General features: G+C 37.6%; 2 protein-coding genes across 2 annotated transcripts; both read left to right on the forward strand.

Moving 5' to 3' along the window:
- The first annotated feature begins 3,927 nt into the window (after positions 1-3,927).
- On the forward strand, positions 3,928-7,123 carry LOC125480290 (lysine histidine transporter-like 8). Its single transcript, XM_048590912.1, has 5 exons — positions 3,928-4,448; positions 4,614-4,750; positions 4,859-5,286; positions 6,090-6,221; positions 6,435-7,123. Exons 1-5 carry the CDS (start codon positions 4,039-4,041, stop codon positions 6,921-6,923), a joined length of 1,596 nt encoding a protein of 531 aa, XP_048446869.1. The 5' UTR covers positions 3,928-4,038; the 3' UTR covers positions 6,924-7,123.
- Positions 7,124-19,277: 12,154 nt separating this feature from the next.
- LOC125480288 (lysine histidine transporter-like 8) lies at positions 19,278-22,191 on the forward strand. Its single transcript, XM_048590910.1, has 5 exons — positions 19,278-19,555; positions 19,705-19,838; positions 20,119-20,549; positions 21,471-21,602; positions 21,700-22,191. Exons 1-5 carry the CDS (start codon positions 19,278-19,280, stop codon positions 22,189-22,191), a joined length of 1,467 nt encoding a protein of 488 aa, XP_048446867.1.

A 22,191-nucleotide genomic window follows, 5' to 3' on the forward strand; every position in this document is an offset into this window, starting at 1 on the left:
CTCTCTCTCTCTCTTTCTCTCTCTCTCTCTCTCTCTCTTTCTCTTCTTTCCTCCCCGAGTGAACACTCTCGAACTCTCTCCCTCCTTGTCTCCATCCTCTCATCTCTACACTTTCTCCACCCCGAGTCACCCTACTTCAGTGACATTGTGATACTCTAACCTCATCATCACTAACCATTCATGTGACATGAGACGATGGGACTAGCTCTGACCTCGCCGGTCTTTTTCCCCTACACGTTAAGTCACTATTCATCATCTCCGGCGACCTCTCGTCGTTGTTGACATAGGTAAGCTTTGGAAACATTCTAAACCTTATCCTCTCATTCTCGTGGTTCATTTTTTTATCATGTTTGGGTGTTTTGAACAATGGTATTGCACAAAAACAGTGAGAGGAAAGTTCCCTAGATTTTTGGCAAAAAACCCTACTTTTGTAGGCATTTTCCTACCAATCCCGACCTCAGCTCAACCTCATTTTGGTATGGTCATGTTCTTGATCTCCTAAGCTTCAATTTGAATTTTATTTCATGAAAAATAGTTAAGAATCGAGCTTGAACGGAGCTTGGGAAGTTTCTCTGCCAAAATCCTAGGTCTAACCTTCTTCTTCATTGGGTCCAGCGACCCACGAACCTAACCGGATTGACCCGACCCGCAACCCAAAACAGGCCTAAACCTTTGGGCCATGTAAACCAGGCTTAAATCCATAATCGATTAACCTTAACTCAAGCCCAACCCAGCAGATCTGACCCTGACCCAAACCCAGCTTCCTGGGTCGATGCATAGCCCGCGCATGGAGCAACCACGCCTCCGTCGGAGGTACTATGCTCTACCGACGTTCACGGTGACGCCGACAACTTTTTCGGTGACTTATCTTAGCACGTGACGATGCATGAGGTGGCTAGTGGCCTTCCGAGCAACCGCCCCGTGGCGGTGCATCAGGGAAGTGGAGGTCTCTCCTTAGGTTTTTCAACATGCCGAATCCAAATCCACTTTCCGTTTTCTTAAATTTGATTGTTTTAGTAGAGTTTCATTAAATGACTTCTATTTCTACTTAAGTGCGTCGGTGGGTAGCGACATCATCCTTTCTAGTTCGAGCAGCTCCCCGGCAATGGAATACTGTGAGTGGACCCTTTCTTAAATTGCATATTTTATAAAATATTATGTTTGCATGCATTGCATATTTCATGAATTGAGCATGTTTTATATCATGTTTTACGGATTTATATATTTATGGTTATGGAGAATTTATTAAATATTTATCATTTATCGAATTTACGTTTTACAAAACGTCGTGAATTATTGTATTTTCGTATATGCGATTATGTGGATTTACGAATATGATTTATCATGGAATTATGAGATGAGGCTTTGAGCTTTTGACATTCAGATTTGATATGAGATTTTGAGATATTTTTTTGTTGCTTATCTGGTGGGATATCATACAACACATCCACACAACATAGGTATGTAGACATCTATGGCCATAGGACACAGTTGAGGACATTTATGCCATACCCCCAATTTCACTGGTAAAACAAGTGTCGGACAGCTTCGCTAGCCACAGCTAGTGTTTGTGAGATGTTATATGTATATGTTTCTTCTCTAGCATAGCCCAGAGTCATACAGCTTCATTTTCGGGTGATAGGGCCTACCTTGTTTCTTCACTAGCGTAACTCAGTGTCATACAACTTCACCTTTGGGTGATGGACATGTTATGCCTTTGGGTGACTATAATACCCCTAGTGAGTACATCATTGATGAAATTTACGGATTTGCCTTCGAGCAGCGATATCACTATTATTGAGCATTGTTTTACGCGTACATGCTTTACGAATATTTTTATGGCATGCTAGAGTTTTCAGGAAACCTACTATGTAGTACTATATATATATATATATATATAAATATTTTTTTTTCAAAACAGGGGGTTAGTATGTTCATAAAGAAAATGGTTTTCTTATTATTAGTACTATTATTATAAACTTTGGTCCACTCACTCTTTTGGTTTTGCGCCCCTTTCAGGATTTAGATTCGAGGCACACGATCCCAGCATTAGGGCATTTTTGTTTCGGCATCTTCGAGTCTCCTTTGTGTAGGACCCCTCCTCAAATCATACCTTTTTATAATAAAATTTTCATATTATTCTTGGTTAGTTGTATATTTTGAACACAGTTTTGCATTAGTATATTTCTTTCTGATCACATATTTTAATTAGTATGCATGTTAAAAATGGCTTCGTCACCTTCGGGTGTTGGCCAACACGTGCCTATCCTGGTATTTTAGTATATCGGGATTAGGGCGTGTCAGTTTGGTATCAGAGCATGGTTTGTTTAGAGCATACTTAGGATATTCTCCTACTCTAGTGGTGCGTTGGCCTTGATATCATTTGGATGTCACGGCTTCTGTTTATTGACGTCCTTTGGCACGGTTGTGCAATCCTCATTCTGCTTGAATAGTCACATCCTATTTGAAGCTTAAAAAATTCGTGTCGGGCTTGTGCCTCAAGTTAGAAGTAACTGATCGATGAATGACTTTCAACATCGGATTGATACTCTGCGTTATGTGTTCCCTAGGAATGGCAGGCAGAGTCGATTCTACATAGAAGTGACGTGAATTAGAAGAAACCTTAGGGGGATGAAGACTAGTTGGGATCAGTTGAAGGTCAGAAATGATGATGATCCTTTGCGACATGTGTTCCTTAGGAATGGTGGCAGAGGCATACCTATTGGGAAATCGCTTATGACATCCGAAGTTCGTGTTGGAGAAAATTAAGGAAGCACCAGAGCTAGGCGAAGTTAATAGGTATCTGTAAGGTAGACCAAATCAGTTTCCTTGGATTTGTTGGTTCCACTAAGGGAATTTGTGTGGACCCTCATGAAATTTCTCAACGATTGTTTCACTAATAATATCCTTGTCTACTCCAACAATGAGGTCAGTTTATTAAACATCAATAGCTAGATATATATCGAATTCCTCAAATGTCGACTTTTCTTAAATTTCGTACCTCTCTTTGGAAAAGTGAGCGTAGTAGAAGATATCCTTACCAAATCCAAAGTTGTGATAGTTGGAAATCGAAAATCCTCTCAAAGGTCGTGAATTACGAAATATCATTGGTCTTGTTGACTTCTATTGACAGTTGCCATTGATTCTTTGACCATAACCTAAACCCTCATCTTCGGATTGGAAACAAGTTAGTTTTGTTCGAGATGTTGTCTCACTCTACCATTGTTTTTACACTCTTCGATGACACCAATAAATTTCGAATCCGACGGTGATGTCCACTAAATGATTTGTTGTGCGCTAATGCAGCCTGATCGAGTAACGTTTATGTCTCTTGACGGTTGGACGTTGAAATACAATGCAAAGTTAAACTTATATACAAAAGTGCCCGCAAATAAAATTATTCGAGAAATCTCTAAAATGAAGCTTAAGTGAAGATAATGTGGTATGTCTGTGGGCGTTCTACAGATTTTTGGTTCACTATGGCTTACATTAGCCAACAAGGACCTGAGGCTTAATGTTTTGGTCCCAAGAATTAACAAAACGAACGAAACATAGACCTAGTCCAAGTTAAGAGGATAAAAGGATAAGAGCAAATTAATCATGATAAACAAGTCAGCAGTTGGCTGGCCCTCTCAGTTTTTATCTTGACCCAAAATTTAAGACAGCATGTTATGACCATACAGTGAAATATACCTAATAATTAATATACTATGGCCGCCAACGTATAGTTTTAATTATAGGGTTGTTAGTTGCTTGTTATATAAACATTAATCTTGTCGTATCTTTTTCCAGTGGATGAGAGCAATGATTAGTACCCAAATATAAACTAATATTAGGTCAAAAAACTTGTACTGAATTCTATTCAATTTCCAGCTGTGTATAATAGTACCAAAATCTATCCAATGACTCATTGGATGGAGGTCTCTATATATATATAGACTAGAGTACTGGTTAATGTAAGTGGCTAGCTATATTTTTGGTGAGAAATTAAGGGAGAGGAGAAGCTAGAAGAGCTAGCAAGTGAGTACTTGAAACAAAATGTCTGAAACGGGGGGCAGCGAGATAACAACAACCCCAATAACACCACAGCCGCCTACACCACCCACAGAAGATCCTCCGGCGTCTATGTCTCGAGCAGCATCTGTGGCTCGGGTACCACCACTGGTGATCCCGGCTCCAACTGCCACGACCACCGGTGGCGGTGACCAGATAACATTAAAAACCCCAAAAGCTTTAACTCCGAAATCTCGTACTCCACGGTTCATGACACCAATAGGAAGCCCCATTAGGAGGGCTCTCCACCTCACAAGGCTTGACCCTCAGGATGCTTGGCTTCCAATCACTGAGTCTAGAAACGGTAACGCTTACTATGCTGCTTTCCATACTCTCTGCTCTGGCATCGGAATTCAATCTCTTGTTCTTCCTGTGGCCTTCACTTATCTTGGGTGGTAAGTCAACAATGTATATGCTATGAAAAAAATTTCAATTCATTTGACAACTTCTTTTTTTTCAATTAATTTAATAAATAAAAGTTTTTTAACTGAATAATATTACTTTTCAGTGTCCTGTATTATGGTACTTTTTAAAATATTTGTTTTGGTTAATTACCGCAGGACATGGGGTGTTATATGCATGACTTTGGCATTCATATGGCAACTGTATACTTTATACTTGTTGGTCCAGCTTCATGAATCTCCTGAAACAGGCATACGTTTTTGTAGATACATTCAACTGTGCAATGCAACTTTTGGTAAGAACTACCGTTTGATATGTTTAAGCTAAATGCTAAGAAATTTTACAATCCCAATATATTCAGAAGTAACTTTTCCTAAACCATCCAATTTTCTCTCTTTATCAGGCGAGAAGATATCAAAGTTTTTAGCCTTGTTCCCGATTTTGTACCTATCGGGCGGCACGTGTGTGGCACTGATCGTCCTTGGAGGAGCAACATCAAAGTCGTTCTTCCAAATTGTGTGTGGAGCTACATGCACTGCCAAGCCATTGACACCAGCAGAGTGGTACTTGGTGTTTACATGTGCCGCAGCGATCCTGTCTCAGCTGCCAAACTTGAACTCCATCGCTGGAGTATCTCTTGTTGGTGCCATAACAGCTATTGGCTACTGCACAATCATATGGGTTGTGTCCGTGGATAAGGGTAGACTTCCTCATGTGTCTTATGATCCCTTGAAATCCAACAAAAAATTCATTCACTTTTTTGATGTTCTAAATGCACTTGGAATGATTGCCTTTGCCTTCAGAGGCCACAACCTTATACTTGAGATTCAGGTATGTCCATTAATCTCACAAATTCAAGTGTATAGTAGTGTTATTAATTAGTACTCTTGTTAAATGAAAGATATATATATATATATATATATGACTATTTGTCTGTGAAACATGATTAATTTAGTGTCTTCTTTCAAATTTATATCTTATTTTAACATTTTTAATAAAATCATTATTGTTTCGCTTCAAAATAAAGAAAATTGATTTAGAACTCGACTCATTCATTTTTCTACTTAATTAATAATTACTATTTGTTTTAGTAGTATAGAGTTTCCACTTTGTAGAAGATGTTGAGTTCATATATCATATAAGAGAGTTTTTTGGAAAAAAAAATCATATAAAAAGTTCATAAGATTCACGATGCATTGCGGGACCTATACATCTCATGACGAGAGAGGGTGGATACAAAGAATTGGAAGTTCCTAGCATATCTTATTCTTTTGGTTCAATATATTTTAAAATAGTATATACTAATTAGTCTAGAGTCAAACAAGTGGATATATTTAAATTTCTTTTGTTCCAAATCTTCCTAGTGTACCCATGTGAACAAATTATTCTAAGTCATGATCATCCAACTTTTAAGTTAATAGCAATCTTATATGGTGTGGTGATGAAACTTCAACTTCAGTTAATTTTTTTTTAAGCAAATGATACGCCAAATATTTTGTAAATATAAAATAACCGACAAGAAATGTCTTTACTGATGTTCATATATGTTATGCTGACTTTGAGCGAATGATGTTGAAATTGCAACTTGATCGAATAGGAGTTCTGACCAATTGAGGTTTTCTCTTCCATTACAGTCCACAATGCCATCCAATGAAAAACATCCATCACGCGTGCCCATGTGGAGGGGTGTCCTAATTTCATACACTCTCATAGCAATGTGCCTTTTCCCCCTTGCAATCGGAGGCTACTGGGCATATGGTCAAATGGTACCGTATCTAACTTATCTAAGTTCAACTTTATTATTGTCTAAAAACAAAGTGTTCAAACATAAGACATTTAATTTTCTCTTGTCTACCATGTTATATTACCAGATTATTCATTCGAATAATTAAAATTAAAAGTCTGACAACATATATATAATATGTCAAATATTTAATACAAGAAGATTAACTAATTGTGACAATACTAATGGTTTATAGATACCACATCAAGGAGGCATGTTCGCAGCCTTGTTCGGCTTCCATATGCGTGACACATCCCGATTGGTTCTAGGACTAGCAAGTTTGTTTGTCGTAGTCAATGCTTTGAGTTCGTTCCAGATCTATGGCATGCCGATGTTCGACGAGATGGAGTCACATTACACTAGGAGGTTTAAGAAGGCAGCTCCATGGTGGCTTAGGGCTATCATGAGAGCTATGTTTACTTATGGATGCTACTTCATAGCTGTGGCCATACCCTTCTTAGGAAGCATAGCAGGTTTGCTAGGAGGGATTTCATTGCCAGTGACATTAGCTTATCCATGTTTCATGTGGCTAAAGATGAAGAAACCCAAGAAGTACGGTCTAAGTTGGTGGGTAAATTGGGTATTAGGGGTTGTGGGAATACTTCTAAGTATACTGTTGATTGCTGCTGGTGTTTATGTTGTGATTGACACTGGTATTACGGTGAGCTTTTTCAAGCCTCAGTGATTTGACACTGGTATTACGGTGAGCTTTTTCAAGCCTCAGTGATTCAAAAGCAATGTCAATGATATGTTGTGTCCACCATTGTAAACTACAGTAACTTATTATTTTCTCTTGAGCCAAAAGCTTAAGTGGCTAGCATACGTAGGTTTGGTGTGGATGTTTAAAAAAGAAATGAATATTAGAGTGAATTTGTTTGCACATAATCGAGGCCAATGCACACTACTTATGTACTTGGAAATTTAGGCATAATTATTACAAACTAAACACGAATTGGTAAATTTCACTAGTATTCAATTTCGCCGTCTTTGAGTCAAAAATAAAAAATTATGCCATAAGCATTTTCTTTTTTAGTTACATTAAAAAAATCGACTTCTGAATCCTAACCTATTACCACTTGAGCCAACTTCGAGAACTTGTTCGATTAGCATGTTTAATCAACGAGATCCTCAAACCGATACACGAGACGTGAAACAAAATTCCAACGGTAGCTTCTTACTCCACCCAACAATTTGTTATGGCTCATAATCTGTTGGAGTGGAGGATCTTAACTAGGGTTTTGAACCTTTGGGATTTTGGTTGCTGCCAACTTCATCTAAACAGAATTCGATTAACTTTTTTAACCAAAAGAAGTTGCTACTATACTAGTTATGAAAGATGAGAACTACATAAACTTACAAAAGCACTAATCCAAGGACATAAGATTGTAATCATATAGTTATAAGGCACACCATGACTAACCCTTCTTTTCTTTGTTGAGATTTTCTTTCTTATTGGGTTTGAACATCATCTTCATATACAAGGAAAGGAATCCTCTATGGATTCCTTCCTCCTAAGAGCACTTCCACTGTGGGAAACCCTCCCCAGGCTATTCACTATTTAATCCACCCAGTGAACAGTAATTACCCTTAATGAACAGTAGCTACTTTTTGCATCTCCACCGTTGCACTTGAATAGCCCTGGCAATAGGCAATAAAATATTAATTTTTTTTTAAATAATACAAAATAATTTTATTTGTAATGTTGGATAGGATTTTTAATCGGTCTCGTTATACCATTTTCTATTAAAAATTTATTTTTATTATTTTTACTTTTTCTTTTCACAAGGTGCAGCACACCATTCCAAAACCCTTTTTATTTTTATTATTATTTTTCTTCTTTTCACATGGTGCCAACGCACTATTATTTTTCTTCTTCTTTTCACATCCAAAAGCAACCAAACCCGGTCAGTTTTTGTTTCCCTAGAAATGCAGAGGGAGAGAAAAAGAATGACAACAAATCAAAACCCCTCTCTGATTCGACCTCTCCCACTCTGATTCCTTGTGGGTTTTTTCCTACTTCCCTCACAACCCCGTCGATCGATCTGCTCCCGAAGAAAAATTAGCTGCCACCGCCGTCACTGCCAAGTTTCTGTTCGACTGGTTCTATGGCGTCCTCACCTTCCTCGGGTTGTGGCAGGAGGCCAAGATTCTGTTTATGGGCCTCGACAATTCCAGCAAGACGACCCTCCTCCACATGCTGAAGGACAAGGTTTGACTCTCTTTCTCTCCCTTCTCGAATCGAATAGTACCCGAAAGAGTTTAAGAAATGCAGAGGAGATGATGGCTGACGTCTCCTAGACATCAGCCTTGCGTCACATGCTCTTCGGGCTTTCGGGCTGGCAACTCCTGCCAGGCCTTTCCCTCGGGGCCGCTCGGGCTCTATCGCCAGCACACACTAAACCAAGTTGCTCGGGTTTCTGGCACTGTTTGAGAGCCAGTCCATCGGGCTATTGCCCACGGTGGAACTGCTCTAATCCACGAAGTCTGAGGATCCGGGCCATTGAAATTTGATCTAAGACTTGACCGGTAGCATTTGCGCTTCCAAGACTTTAAGTCTGTGAATGAATATAATTCTGAAGTTTGTCGAATCCGATCACTTCTCAAGTCTTGTAATGAAATTTTGACCGAAGAGGATCTCCTGGAGAATACCTATTTGACATTCTCTGCAACTAATATTGTCCTGCAGCAACAATATAGAGCTCAGAAGTTCATTAAGTTTTCGGATTTGATCTCTGTTTTACTTCTCGTTGAAAAGCAGAATCAACTGCTGATGAAGAATCATCAAGCTCTACCTACTGGGGCGACTGATGTGCCTGAAGCACATTATAACACAAACCAACACCCAAAACGCCACAAGAGGTGTGGTAGGGGCGGCCAAAAGCCACCATGTCAAGGTCAACAGAGCCATGACCCATCTAAGGGAGGAAACAAAGCTAAGAAACGCCCTAACCTCGCTCTTAATGCCCCAAGCTTCAAGAATAAGGGCAAAGCACCTGAAGTCATGTATGCAGATATGTTTTATCGCTGTGGTTCAAAAGACCATTGATCCCGTGTTTGCCGAGCTCCCCAGAAGGTTGTAGCTGAGAATTTGAAAATGAAGGTTTCTGACTTTCAAGAGGCCGGTACCCCTATGGAAGATTAGAATCTTAGACATAAACTATTTTTCTAGTTGAAATAAGACAATGGGGTTGAATTCCACAGTAGTGGCCGACCCCCCCTTTTGTTTTCTGGTTAATTTTGAACAATTTTCCCTTATGTTTGGATTATTTGTTGGTGATTTGTTTTTTAGATATTAAGTTTTTAATTAATTTCTGTCCTTGAATACTTAAAATTATTTTGAATGGATATTTGTTTTAATAACTTTTAAGCATGTGACCAATTCAATTTAATTTTTCATTCTAGGTATGACTAGTGAGGAAGTTAGTTGTCTGGCAAATAGTGCAACTACGCACACCATTTTGCATGAACGCATCTATTTCACTGACTTCATACCTAAGAATGCACCTCTAACAACCTTCTTAGGCTCATCCAACCTAATTGAATGATACGGTAAGGCACATATAATTTTGTCCAATGGTACAATCTTGACCATTGATGAGGCACTTTATTTTCCGCGTTCCGGAATAACGTTGTTGAGTTTTAAGGATATTAGAGATAACAATTACCATGTTGAAACCTATGTAGAAAACGAAGTTGAATTTTTGTGCATAACTTCAAACGAATATAGCCAGAAGCGTATTCTAAAGAAGATGGAACGTATCCTAAATGGTCTGTATACTATGACCATATGCCCTATAAAGAGCCAATATGTGGCTAGCCCTACCTCTAAGACCGCACACGAAATTACACTTTTAACATTCTCCGGAAATGTCTCACCTATATGTGAAATCACTATTTTAACATTAATCTTAAGTACATAACCAAAACCGTGTAATAACTTCTCATACGCTACCCAATTGGGGTGTTTGAATATACCATCGTGGCCTACTCAACACGACAAGCATCCCCATATTTTTAGAATAATTTTTCGACATCCCACGCGCCCTCACGCACTGGCCAAGGCACCGCCATACGCGCCGGCCACGCGCAGCCAAATGCCTGGCACAAAGACAGAATTTTAAACTCCGTTAGGCAATAGTCCGCTAAATAATAGAATATTCCGTTAACTTTACCTGACGCCGTTAGTATATTCCGTCAAAGATGACGGAATATTCCCCTTCCTTCCCTAGTGGTTCGCTGGATTCCTGCGCCAATCGCCGAAAACTGGAAAATTTTCAAATCTCAACCAAACTTCACAAACTTTACATGGATTTGAAGACCTGAATGAGTAGAACATGTTCTTACCACTTTGAAGTCCTAAAACCAACGGGAAAAAGTCAGAAAATCTTTCGATATTTCGGTCAAAATTGCAACTCGAGGAACTGACCTATCCCGACGTCCAAAACCTTCCAAAACTTCTCTATGATCTATGTGAAGTTGTTTTAAGACTCCCTTGAGTCCTAAAACTCGGTGAAACGTCCACGATCACGATGGAAGACCAAAGCACCTCGCCAGAGCTCGCAAGTTCCCGGGCTTTTGAGGTTCTTTCACAAAACTAAGGGTATGACCTTGCAAGGAACTTGAAAGTGACCTCCACTAGTTGGATCTGTGCAAGATGAAGATGGTTAGGTGTGTGTGTGTACAGACTGTACAGACAAAGGAAAGATCGAGAGAAAGGATGAGGGTATGTACATGTGTGTTAATGTGTGCATGTGGTCCGAATTGGGCATAGATAAAAGGGATCTTAAGCCCTAATTGGGCTGCATGTTTAGGGCTAACAATTGACCCCAAAACAAACCTAAAATTCTAATTGGACCCAAGAAAGTAGGAGGTGTGGTGATTGGTCCATTTCCTTAGCCCAATTACACAATCGTTATTCGTAACATTTTCGTTACGAACCCAACTCGGCCTTAAATCACGTCAACACTCTTGTGACATCGAGTATGATTTAATTACTTAAACGGGAAAATAATTTAAAACCATATACAAACATTCACGTCACTACGACTCAAGGGTATAATCGTCATTTTTGCACATTCGAGGATAAAATATATATTAAGTCGGGACGGGTCGTCACAACCTAATGGACCAATCACCACACCTCCTACTTTCTTGTCCAATTACACAATCGTTTATTCGTAACATTTTCGTTACGAACCCAACTCGGCCCTAAATCACGTCAACACTCTCGTGACATTGAATATGATTTAATTACATCAACGGGAAAATAATTTAAAACCATATACGTACATTCACGTCCCTACGACTCGAGGGTATAATCGTCATTTTCACACATTCGAGGATAAAATATATATTAATTTGGGACGGGTCGTCACAATATCACGCCTACGAGGTAGGTAAATTATTTTTACATTATTTCTATTCCAAGTAGTTACTAACATTTAGATAGGCAAATTATTTCCCATGAAAAGAAAAAAAATAGATACATTATTTTGTATTATTTTTCTGACACAAATTATTGTCTATATTTCAAATGGAAAACACCATAATAATTTTATTTATATTATATATTGCATGCTAATAAGGTAAGTTAGTTTTACGAGAAAACAAATTTGAATACAATTGTGAACCCTAAAACAACACTTTGGTGATTGTTGGTAAAAAAATTTGAAAAAAGAAAGCCTAATCAAATAATAGGTTAATTGACATTTAATTGCATTGAAAACAATAAAATGCAACAATTAATTATTAATCATAAGTCAAACCTAATGCACATTACAATCTATGAGGGTATTTTAGGAACATGAGAGTTATTAAAACTGACATGTCAAGCTTGTTAAGAAAATTTGCTTAGTTGGACCCTAATCAATGGGTTTAAATGACAAAATTAAGAGGATGGGGTTTTTTTATTTTTTATATTTTTTTTATTTTATTTGAACAAGCGATATTATTTGCACTAAGGGGATAGGTGGGCTTAGCCTCACATTGTGCTAGTAATAATGTGGTTCAAATTCGTCTTTGGAGAAAATTGAACGTAAGACATCTCACTTACAAGTGAAGAGAAATATCATTAGACCGTAGTACTAAGTGGCAATAAAGAGGATGGGTTTTAGGTGAGAGAAAATAAGTTTTCAAGGGTAGAACTCACATTTTCAGAAAAAATAACAAAATATATTACCACTAAGATACAGATAAAATAATAATTTAAAAGAGAATCAAGACAAAGATGTTGATGCTTAAAATTGGTTCAACCTCAAGGTGACCCCTATAGATTGAGGTCATGCAATTCTTTCAAACCAGCTTGGCGTGATCTGGCATCTCGTCCTCTAAAGGCTAAAGCTCTGCAAAAAATGGTCTCATTTGATCCTTAATATGGATTAAGGTCCTGCCATTCTTTCTTACCAACTTGACGTGATTCCACATCTCGTCCTCTAAAGCTCTACAAAAAATGGGATTGGGATCCTTTCCTGAGCTAATGGAGAGGATCCTCATGACCAATCATCGTGGGCTATTGGATTTTTATCCAACGGCTATAAACAAAGGGCGTCCCTTTAAAGTTATAATGATTGTAATTGTTGGATAAAAATCCAACGGCCCACGATAATTGGTCAGGAGGATCCTTTCCATTAACTCAGGAGAGGATCCAAATCCCAAAAAATGGTCTCATTTGAACCTTAGGGGGGTGTTTGTTTGGGTTCACTAGCCTTCACTGGATTGGACTACATTAAAAATTAGTGTAGTCCCGTGTTTGGTAATCCCAGGGACTAGTTTTAGTGGGATTAAATGGGATTCGCCTCGACTAGAGACCTCGTTAGAGGTTCTTAGCGAAACCCCCCAAAATGCAGCGAACTGCTAAGCCTTTCCTTCGTCTGCTTCGTCTGTTCACTACTCATCGTAATCAACGACCTCGACGTCAAATCCTCCACTCCTTCCCTGCATGGATCTTCTTTTCTCTCCCTGCTCTATCTCATTACCACCCACCCCTAAATCCCAAAATCGAATTAGCACCCACCGATGGGTTGATTCGATCTGAGGCCTAGATCGATGCCGGCGCCGCCCCACTCCATTTCCCAAGGTCATCTCCCACTCTCTCTATCTAAGTCTCGACGATGGCTACCACCGCCGTAGCACTGCGTCAGCTCGCTCAAAAGGAGGTTGAATTCAGATGATGATGGCCGCGAAGTCCATCTGGGCACGAAGAACTGGTATTTTCAGATGGAAAGATGTAATGCCATATATCCTCAATCTTCCTCAGATTTGCTTATTTTTTTGGTAATATAATATGAATTTCAGCTTTTTGAATATGTTCCGTTTGGTTTAATGGTGTTTGCAATGGTGGTTCTTTCTAATTTAAGCTGAGATTATAGAAAGCCCCATTTTCTGGGTTGTATATATATGTGTATATATATACACACATATACATACACGCACACATATATGTATGTATATGTTTTTGCTAGATCTGATGTATGGCTTTTGTATTATTTGTTCTTGTTTGTATATTTCCTTATTCGCAAAACCCGCATTGATTCTTTTGTGTAAATTTGATATTTTTGGGGAAAAATTGTGATGGGTATCTTTATTGTGGATGGGTTTTTGTTTAAGTGTGAAACAAATTATCAATTCTTGGTTCTGAAATCTCAAGAATTTGCAATATCTAGTATGGTAGATGGCACTAGTGGCAATTGCTAGAAGAAGGAGGTTGGATTAAATACGGTATTTGAGTGACACCAACATACTTTGAACATGGAGAAGATGGAATGTTTAACAGGAATAACGTTAATATTTGGTTGGAATTGAAGTTGAAGAAAATAAAATATTTTGTAATATATCATGGGTTTTTTTTTTTCATTTTTCTTATTATCCTACTTCTTAGTCCGACACTACACCAAACGCTTCACTAAACTAGTCCAGCTTAGTCTAGTCTAAGCCAGTCCAACTTAGTCCCTAAAGCTAATCCAGTCCGAGACAGTCCGGTGCAACAAACGCACCCTAAATGGATTGAGGTGCCATTCTTTCTTACCAGCTTGGTGTGATCCGGCATCTCGTCCTCCAAAGATCTGCAAAAAATGATCTCATTCGATCCTTAGATGAATTGAGCTGATGTGAGCTTTATCCACATTGAGCCCAGGTTCATGATCTAATGGGCCCATGAGTACCACTTCGTCGAGGTATGGAATCCAAGTGGCTCATCTATCATACCCTACATATTGGTCGTCTTTGACCTAAGATAAAATGGCTTATTGGGTATAAAATATGTTTGTCCCTCACACCACAACTTTGTAAAATGGAATGCGGATGTTATTTTTAATAACCAATTACCCATGCCTCATGAACCTTCCCAATATTTCGGCTGTAGTACTAATTATAGCCGCGGGTTTGCTGCCTTGTCTTCTTGTGTGTTTTTCTTTGATAAAATTTGACACGCATTCTACTACTTAGCAGAATCTTAACATTAAGTTTTACATTAAAGATTAATAGAATAAAACAATAATTTTGTAAAGTTCTCCAGCCGCCGGGTCCCGTCATGATCTAAGCATTGGAAATCCTTTTCACTCTTTTGATCTCCCTGCAAAATGTCTTAATTTTCTTGTGAAGCATGTGTGCAAAAATCCAAATAGACTCAAATTCTTAATTTTGAGCAATTACAACTTTGACCCAATTTTGTGACATTTAGTCCACATTTCACTCCCTTAGTTTAGATAAAATCGTTGTTTAAAAAATAAAAAAATTGACCCAACTTCTAAGTTCTAAGATGTCGAAGCAATCGAGGTTCAAACATACAACAATTGTAGGTTCAATGGTGTTTCATGGAATTAGTTACATTAGCTTTACGGGCCGTGTGGTGAGACAAGGATCTGAGGTTTCTTTTTGGTGATATTGAAGAGGAGGAGGTGGTAGGGTGTATAGGTTGTTGAGTTTATAACCATGTATTCCGAGTTCGAAACTCTCTCTCACCTAAATTATTATAATAGTTTCGAATCCTTTACTAATAATAATAGTTTTTCTTTTTTTTATTAAAAAAAAAAAAAAGGAAGAGGAGGTGGCAGACCAATGACGGTGGGGACTGGGAGGAAGGAGGAAAAGATTAGGGTGGCATAAAACTGTCTAACTGCAAAACCGAATCAAACTACAACAAAATAAATCGTAAAAAACTATGTTGATAAAAAAAAGTCAACTTAAGTTTAAGAATCGAACCTAACCATGCAGATCGGTTTTGATTCTAGTTTGTATCGAGACATAATCGCTCATAACCTAACTGAACCATGAATATAAATAATAAATTAAATTTATTAGTTGTTTAAATTACCATAAGATACATTACGTAAAGAATGAAAGCTCAGACAAAAAAATTATGAGCATTATGACCAAAGGAATGTGCGCCCCTCTGTATGGTGTGTGGGTGGGGGTGTGTGGATGTGAGTGGGGGTGCGTGGGCGTGTGGGTTGGTGGGGTGTGGGGTGTGGAGCTGTTGGTGCGTGTGTAGGTGTGTGGGTTGTGTGTGGGTGTATACGTAGTTCATTTCTTCTTCTAAAAACAGCCTCTATATTTTCTTACCCCTGTGATTTCGTACCAACCATTTGCACACCACCTATAGGAATTATTAATCGCATTGGAATTGAACCAACCCTAAACTACAGGAGTCGAACCAATTTAAAACTACCTAGTTTCTAAAATTCGCGAAGGGACATGTTGTGGTTACAAAAATCTGCTTGTTTCATGCTAGTTGCCTACACTGAATTTTCTTTTGTGTTATCTTTTGACTTTTTATTGTTAAATTAATTTTTCTATTAATCTTGGCCTTAAATAAACGCATGGAACTTAACATTAAAGTTTCATTAACTTCTTGTAGCCTACTGCTCCATTGCACTTCGGTTGATTCATTGTGACCTAAAGGTTGTGGGTTTGCCACAGGACATAGCCTAGCTGAAAGCAGGTTTAAGGATACATGCATCTGACTTGGAAATGCATTAGAGTTTCTTTACACATTTACACAAGATGTGGCAAAAAAAAATAAAAAACACACATTTTGATTTGGTATTCGGAACAGTAAATCGGCATGAACCGAACCTAAACTGGTGTGAACCGAACCATATGATTTTAGTAATAAATAGCAAACCGAACCGTTGATATTTTTCAATTCCGATTCCGATTTGAGTCTGGAACTAAGCCAAATCGCACCATGCTTACCCTTAGAGGAGATTGCTCAGTGATTTTAGAAGGCGAGAGGACTTTACTGGATTATTCTTTTTTTTTTTCAATATACCCTAATATAGGACTTTATGGGATTTTCACAGCATCAATTCTCTATTAGGTGTAAGAACATGGGTCAAAAAAATCAACAAAAGAGACACGAAATGAGACAGCTATTTGGGGACAGCACACCCGTTGCCATTAAGTACAATTGTTTACGAGAGAACTACTAACTCTGACCATGAGCTTTCTACCTTTACCCTCAAATAGTAATAGCAGTCACAGTTGCAACCAAAATGTAATAAGGCTACCAATGTATGGGATGTTTAAATAGTTAAGACTTTGAATTGTCAAAATCTAGTCATGCAAATCCATCGGTCCAGTGAACCGGAGTGCGACGGTGCATGGTAGAATTTTATAGCATAACTTCATGTGAATTTGTGGATCCATTTCATATTTTTGGATTATTTCTTTCAATGAAAGACTCAAACTTTACATTAAAGGGGATGAATTTTAGAAATAGGTTGGATTGTTTGTGTCTTTAATCTTGTTGGTTTTTGAGAAAATTGTGATAGCTTATTTTTAGTTTTCCTTCTAAGAAATAAAATCTTTTCTGAAGTGTCTAATTATCATGCATGAAGCGAGGCTGATCGAATCATATCTATCTATAATATATAAAGTGAATAGGGCAATGAATAGTGCCAATTTGGTGTCACGGCTTCAACAAAAATATTAGGACAAAATTGCCCCTCAACCAAAAAAATCTGAAAGCAGTCCAATATAATATATCAAATAATGCATGGGTAATTTGGTAATTTGGTCATTATAAAATATAATATAACTATAAGTGGGAAGAGAGAAAAGAATAAAAAAAAAATGAAAGGATAAGTGAAAGTTGATGGTGCCCAAGTGAAGAAGAAAGAAAAATATAATAAAAAATAAGGAAAATCATGAATGTTGTGTCTTAAGAGGCGCGTAGCACTGGTGATAAATTAGTACATTTTATTTTATTTTTAAATTAGTACCTTACAAGTTACAATAGACTAGCAATAATGTGATTCAATCAGATGTTCATGAAATATTATTTTCTCTATTTTTAAATACGTTCAAAACATCTTAAGAGGCATGTAATGCCGGTTATAAAAAAAAAAAGCTTTTCAGACGCGGATAATAATGTGATTAAATTAGTTGTCAAATGATTTTTTTTTTTTTTTAACAAACAATATTATTTACACTAAGGGGAAGGGGTGGACTTAGCCTTACAATGGACTAGCAATAATGTGATTCAATCAATTGTTTATTGAATATTATTTTCTCTATTTTTAACGTAAATTCTATAGAGACTGATTTTATTATGTGAATTCAACTGCTTTAATTGGTTTATGAGAGATTTCTTCTAGTATAATCTAAGATTATTCGTTTACTTCAAATATTTGATTTTTCTTTTGTTAATATGCATATAAATACATTTAAAATATATAAATCACGCGTAACACGCCATGATTCAAAAAATACTTTATGCAAGTGCACGATGGCTAGTGTTTAATCAAAAGACAGAAACCAAAAATATTTTATAAAGTACAGGTTATGACAAATTTAAGAACTCTTCGCCTAATCCCTTAATGGAGTACTAGATCATTGCTTAGATCACATAACGAATTTAATAAAAAATAAAAAATAGAAAAAAAAAGGTCAGCAGGGAGTCTTGTTCCTCAACTCCATCCTGAACTCCAAAACAAATTTTAACGTCATAATTTTTTTAGTAGCAATTGTATCTATGATCCTTTAATTTTAACTCAAACATAGCAATAATCTCTTAACTAAAAATTCATAACTATTTGTTCCTTAACTCATCAAAATATGCATTTATAGTCATTTTCATCAACTCTATCAGAAGCACCACCAAAATGAGTTGCGTTGCAAGGACCATTACTACAACTGAGTTAAATTTGAAAAACCATTGCTACAATTGAGCTAAAGTTGAGGGACCATTTCTCTCATAAGGTTAAAGTTGAGCGACCATTGTTACAAATTTTCTCATTTGGTTTTCCATATTTTCTCCTTCATTCAACCTGACGTGCGTGGCACATGACTTATTTTGAAGGGATTTCTAACCGAGTTGATGGAAATGACCATAGCTGGACATTTTGATGAGTTAAGGGGTCAATGGTCATGAATTTTTAATTGAGAGATCATTACTCCAATTAAGTTAAAAGTTAGAGATCATTATTATAATATTCTCTATTTTTTTATGATTAATACCAACTGTTTAAATTAACCAATTAAAATAAAAAAATAAAACATAAAAACTGAAAAAAATCTTCAATATACAGAGAGCTCGTAACCAACTTCGACTCCTCTACTAAAATACCATCAAGTGTTAATAAGTGTTTTAACAAGATTCAACAAAATTGTTTATATTTTAAGACTTTAGAGTTTGACATATAGATATAATGATACTTTACTAAATGCACCACTGACATATCATTTAAAAAAATGTTGCTAAATTTATGTTGTCGGCTAGTTCATATATGATTACGTGTCGAACCAAAATAAATATTACGATTATACATTTTTAAAGGTGGAAGGGGTATGGCTAGCTCAATGCACCAGGCTAGTATAGCCGTTTCCCAGTTTCCATGAAGTACGACAGTACCTTTCAGCATAAAACAAAACCGTTGAGTCAATATTGACCACATATTACCAACACGTCAGCAACCACATTTACTCCCATATCAATTAGGAAACGTACTCCCAGCTTCGAAGACATGCATGGCTAGGTGCATGCACCAACGCGTATATATAAGCAGGTTAGCTAGCTTGGGTATTCACATCAACAAGAAATATGGCAGCTGATCCCATCGGAGGAGTTATTGTTGAAATTACTACTTACACCACAAGAAGCTCAGCCTCAGCTCAAGTTTTTCCCGACACAACAAGCCCCTCAAACCTAGATATTACAAGTACAAATTGGGAAGGTAGTGAGCTCAATCCACAGGACGCGTGGCTACCCGTCACTGAGTCCAGGAATGGCAATACCTACTATGCTACCTTCCATTTACTCTGTTCAGGAATTGGAACTCAAGCCCTTTTACTACCTCTTGCATTTGCCACTCTTGGATGGTAAGCAATAACCCTTTACTTGCTTCAAGCCAGTGATTTTTCACACTTGTTTTTTCTGGTTTACCGTAGACAAAAGTCTAAGATATTCAGTTTGAAATGTAAATGATTCATTCATAACTAACACCAGTAACTTTTCTCAATGGTTGCAGGGCATGGGGAATTATATGCTTCTCACTAGCATTTGTGTGGCAAATCTACACCAAGTGGCTTCTCGTACATCTACACGAATCTGAAAATGGATTTCGTAACAGTAGATACCTTCACCTTGCAGTAACGGCCTTTGGTTAGTAAACTGTACATCAAGCTCATATAACAATTAAACTAAAGAAGAGTTATATGCACACACTCTGAAATTTAATCTCCTACCATAATTTGAAGGCTACAACATTTGCTAGTCATATATATTAAGACATTTCAAAACTAGCCCTCTATATGTTATTTATAGAGGGCTTTGTCCTCTTTAGTCATCAAAGAGCAGTATAAAATTCATTGCTTGGGTGTGAAGAATTTTTGTTTGAATAGAAGCCCACAAAGATAAATGGATAGTTTCCATTCTTTTTCAGGTAAAAAGTTAGGGATGATTCTAGCAATGTTCCCAGTTATCTATCAATCAAATGGTGCTTGTGCACAGCTGATCATCGTAGGAGGTGGAACCTTGAAGCTTTTCTTCAAAACTGTGTGTGAGGATGGAGCCACTTGCCATCCATTGACCGGTACCGAGTGCTTCTTGTTGTTTACATGCATGGCTGTGGTTCTCGCCCAATTTCCCAACTTGAACTCCGTAGCTAGACTCTCCTTGATCGGTGCCATCGCATCAGTTGTATATTGCACTACTGTTTGGACTCTTTCAGTTGGAAAAGGCAGGGACCATGACTACCCATCATATGATCCACCAGCGATGGAGTCCACCATAGATATATTTGGTGGCAAACTGAATGCGGTTGGCATTATTTTTCTTACATTCAGAGGTCACAATGTAATTCTTGAGATACAGGTGAGCCTCCTTGCTAATTGTAAGATTAATTTTATGTTTCATTAGTTTTCTTGAAACTTTGGGTGGGTTTTCTATATGCTATGTGCTGTGGCCATGTCGAAGAAGGGTTCATTGGGCTCTGACACTGTTAGTAAATTCCTTAGCTTGCTAGTTTATACTTGTGACTTCTTAGTACTAATTATCACCGTACGTCCCCAGACGTTCAACGGATTGCATTATCCGTGTATTTTGTCAACACTTTTGATAGTTGGTCATATCGGCTAATATCAATAGTGTATTATGGACGGTACTCAACACCGGCTAGCTACTGATGCCCTACCATCAGTGGCGGAGCCAAGATTATATAACAATAGGGTCATGATAAGTAAGTGTAAAATTAAGCATATTTTTGTTTATAGTTTGTCCACGTAGTAATATTGTATTTTTTGTTTATATGTAAAGCGCTAACAAAAAGTAAAAGAAAATATCAAGCACCACACATAGTAAGAAGCCACGAATCAAGAAGTCAATACATCCAGGAAATATGCAGTTAAGGACATAAGTGAAAATTAGAACACAAGTTTTTTTGGGTCAATTAATAAGAATTTGAGTAAAGCACATTGTAAGGGACAGAGAAAATCTAAATTAAGAAGAAGATGCACCACAAAAGAAGAAGATAGATGAAAGAAAGAAGAAAATTGAAGCAGCAGCAGCAGAGAGGAGACCGTTGAGAAACAAAAAGCTAACCTACAAACCATTTATATTTCCCAAACTGATAGGGGTCAAGACAAAACAAAAGAGGGAAAACATTGGGTCATTGGGGTCATGTGAGCTCAATGACCCCAGTGTGGCTCGCTAGTGCCTACCATCAAGTTGGGTAATTTGTGCAATGTATCTATCAATATATGTAGAGGTGATGAAGTTCACCAACTTATGCTGCAGGGCACATTACCATCAAACCCCAAATACCCAATACATGAGCGAATGTGGAGAGGAGTGACTATAGCTTGTGCACTCATAGCCGTGTGTTTTCTTCCTCTGGCCATAGGTGGATTTTGGGCTTTCGGCAACAAGGTAAGAGCGTATTATATTTTGATTTAAATATGCTTAGTCACTTCAATCGCAATGAATAGTTTTTTTATATCATCAAAATGTATTTCGATTTATGCAGGTACCCACTTCCTATAGAGGAGTATTAATCTTGGTTTCACAATTCCATGGACATAAAAACACTTCAAAATTTGTGCTTGGATCATTTTGCATGCTTGTAGTGATACACTGCTTAAGCACATTCCAAATCTATGGCATGGTGGCTTTTGATAATCTGGAGTCAAAGTACACTGTCAGGAAGAACAAGCCGTGTCCAAGGTGGCTTCGCGTAGCTTTACGCATTTTCTTCGGAGGAGTGGAATTCTTCATAGCAGTTGCTCTTCCATTCTTGGGAAGCCTGGCACCTCTAATCGGAGGGTTGACATTGCCTTTGGCATATGCTTACCCATGTTTCATGTGGATTTCAATCAAGAAACCAAAGCAAAAAGGAGCAGTGTGGTGGATTAACATAGGACTTGGATGCTTAGGCTTGGCTTTGAGTGTCATTTTAGTTGTTGCAGCAGCTTGGAATTTAGCTGACAAAGGTCTAAATGCCAACTTCTTCAAGCCTTAA

This window comes from the organism of the source record quoted next, unplaced genomic scaffold (genome assembly GCF_019419815.1).
Source record: "Pyrus x bretschneideri cultivar Hongxiangsu unplaced genomic scaffold, Pyrus_bretschneideri_v1 Contig326, whole genome shotgun sequence".
Taxonomy (NCBI): Eukaryota; Viridiplantae; Streptophyta; class Magnoliopsida; order Rosales; family Rosaceae; genus Pyrus; species Pyrus x bretschneideri.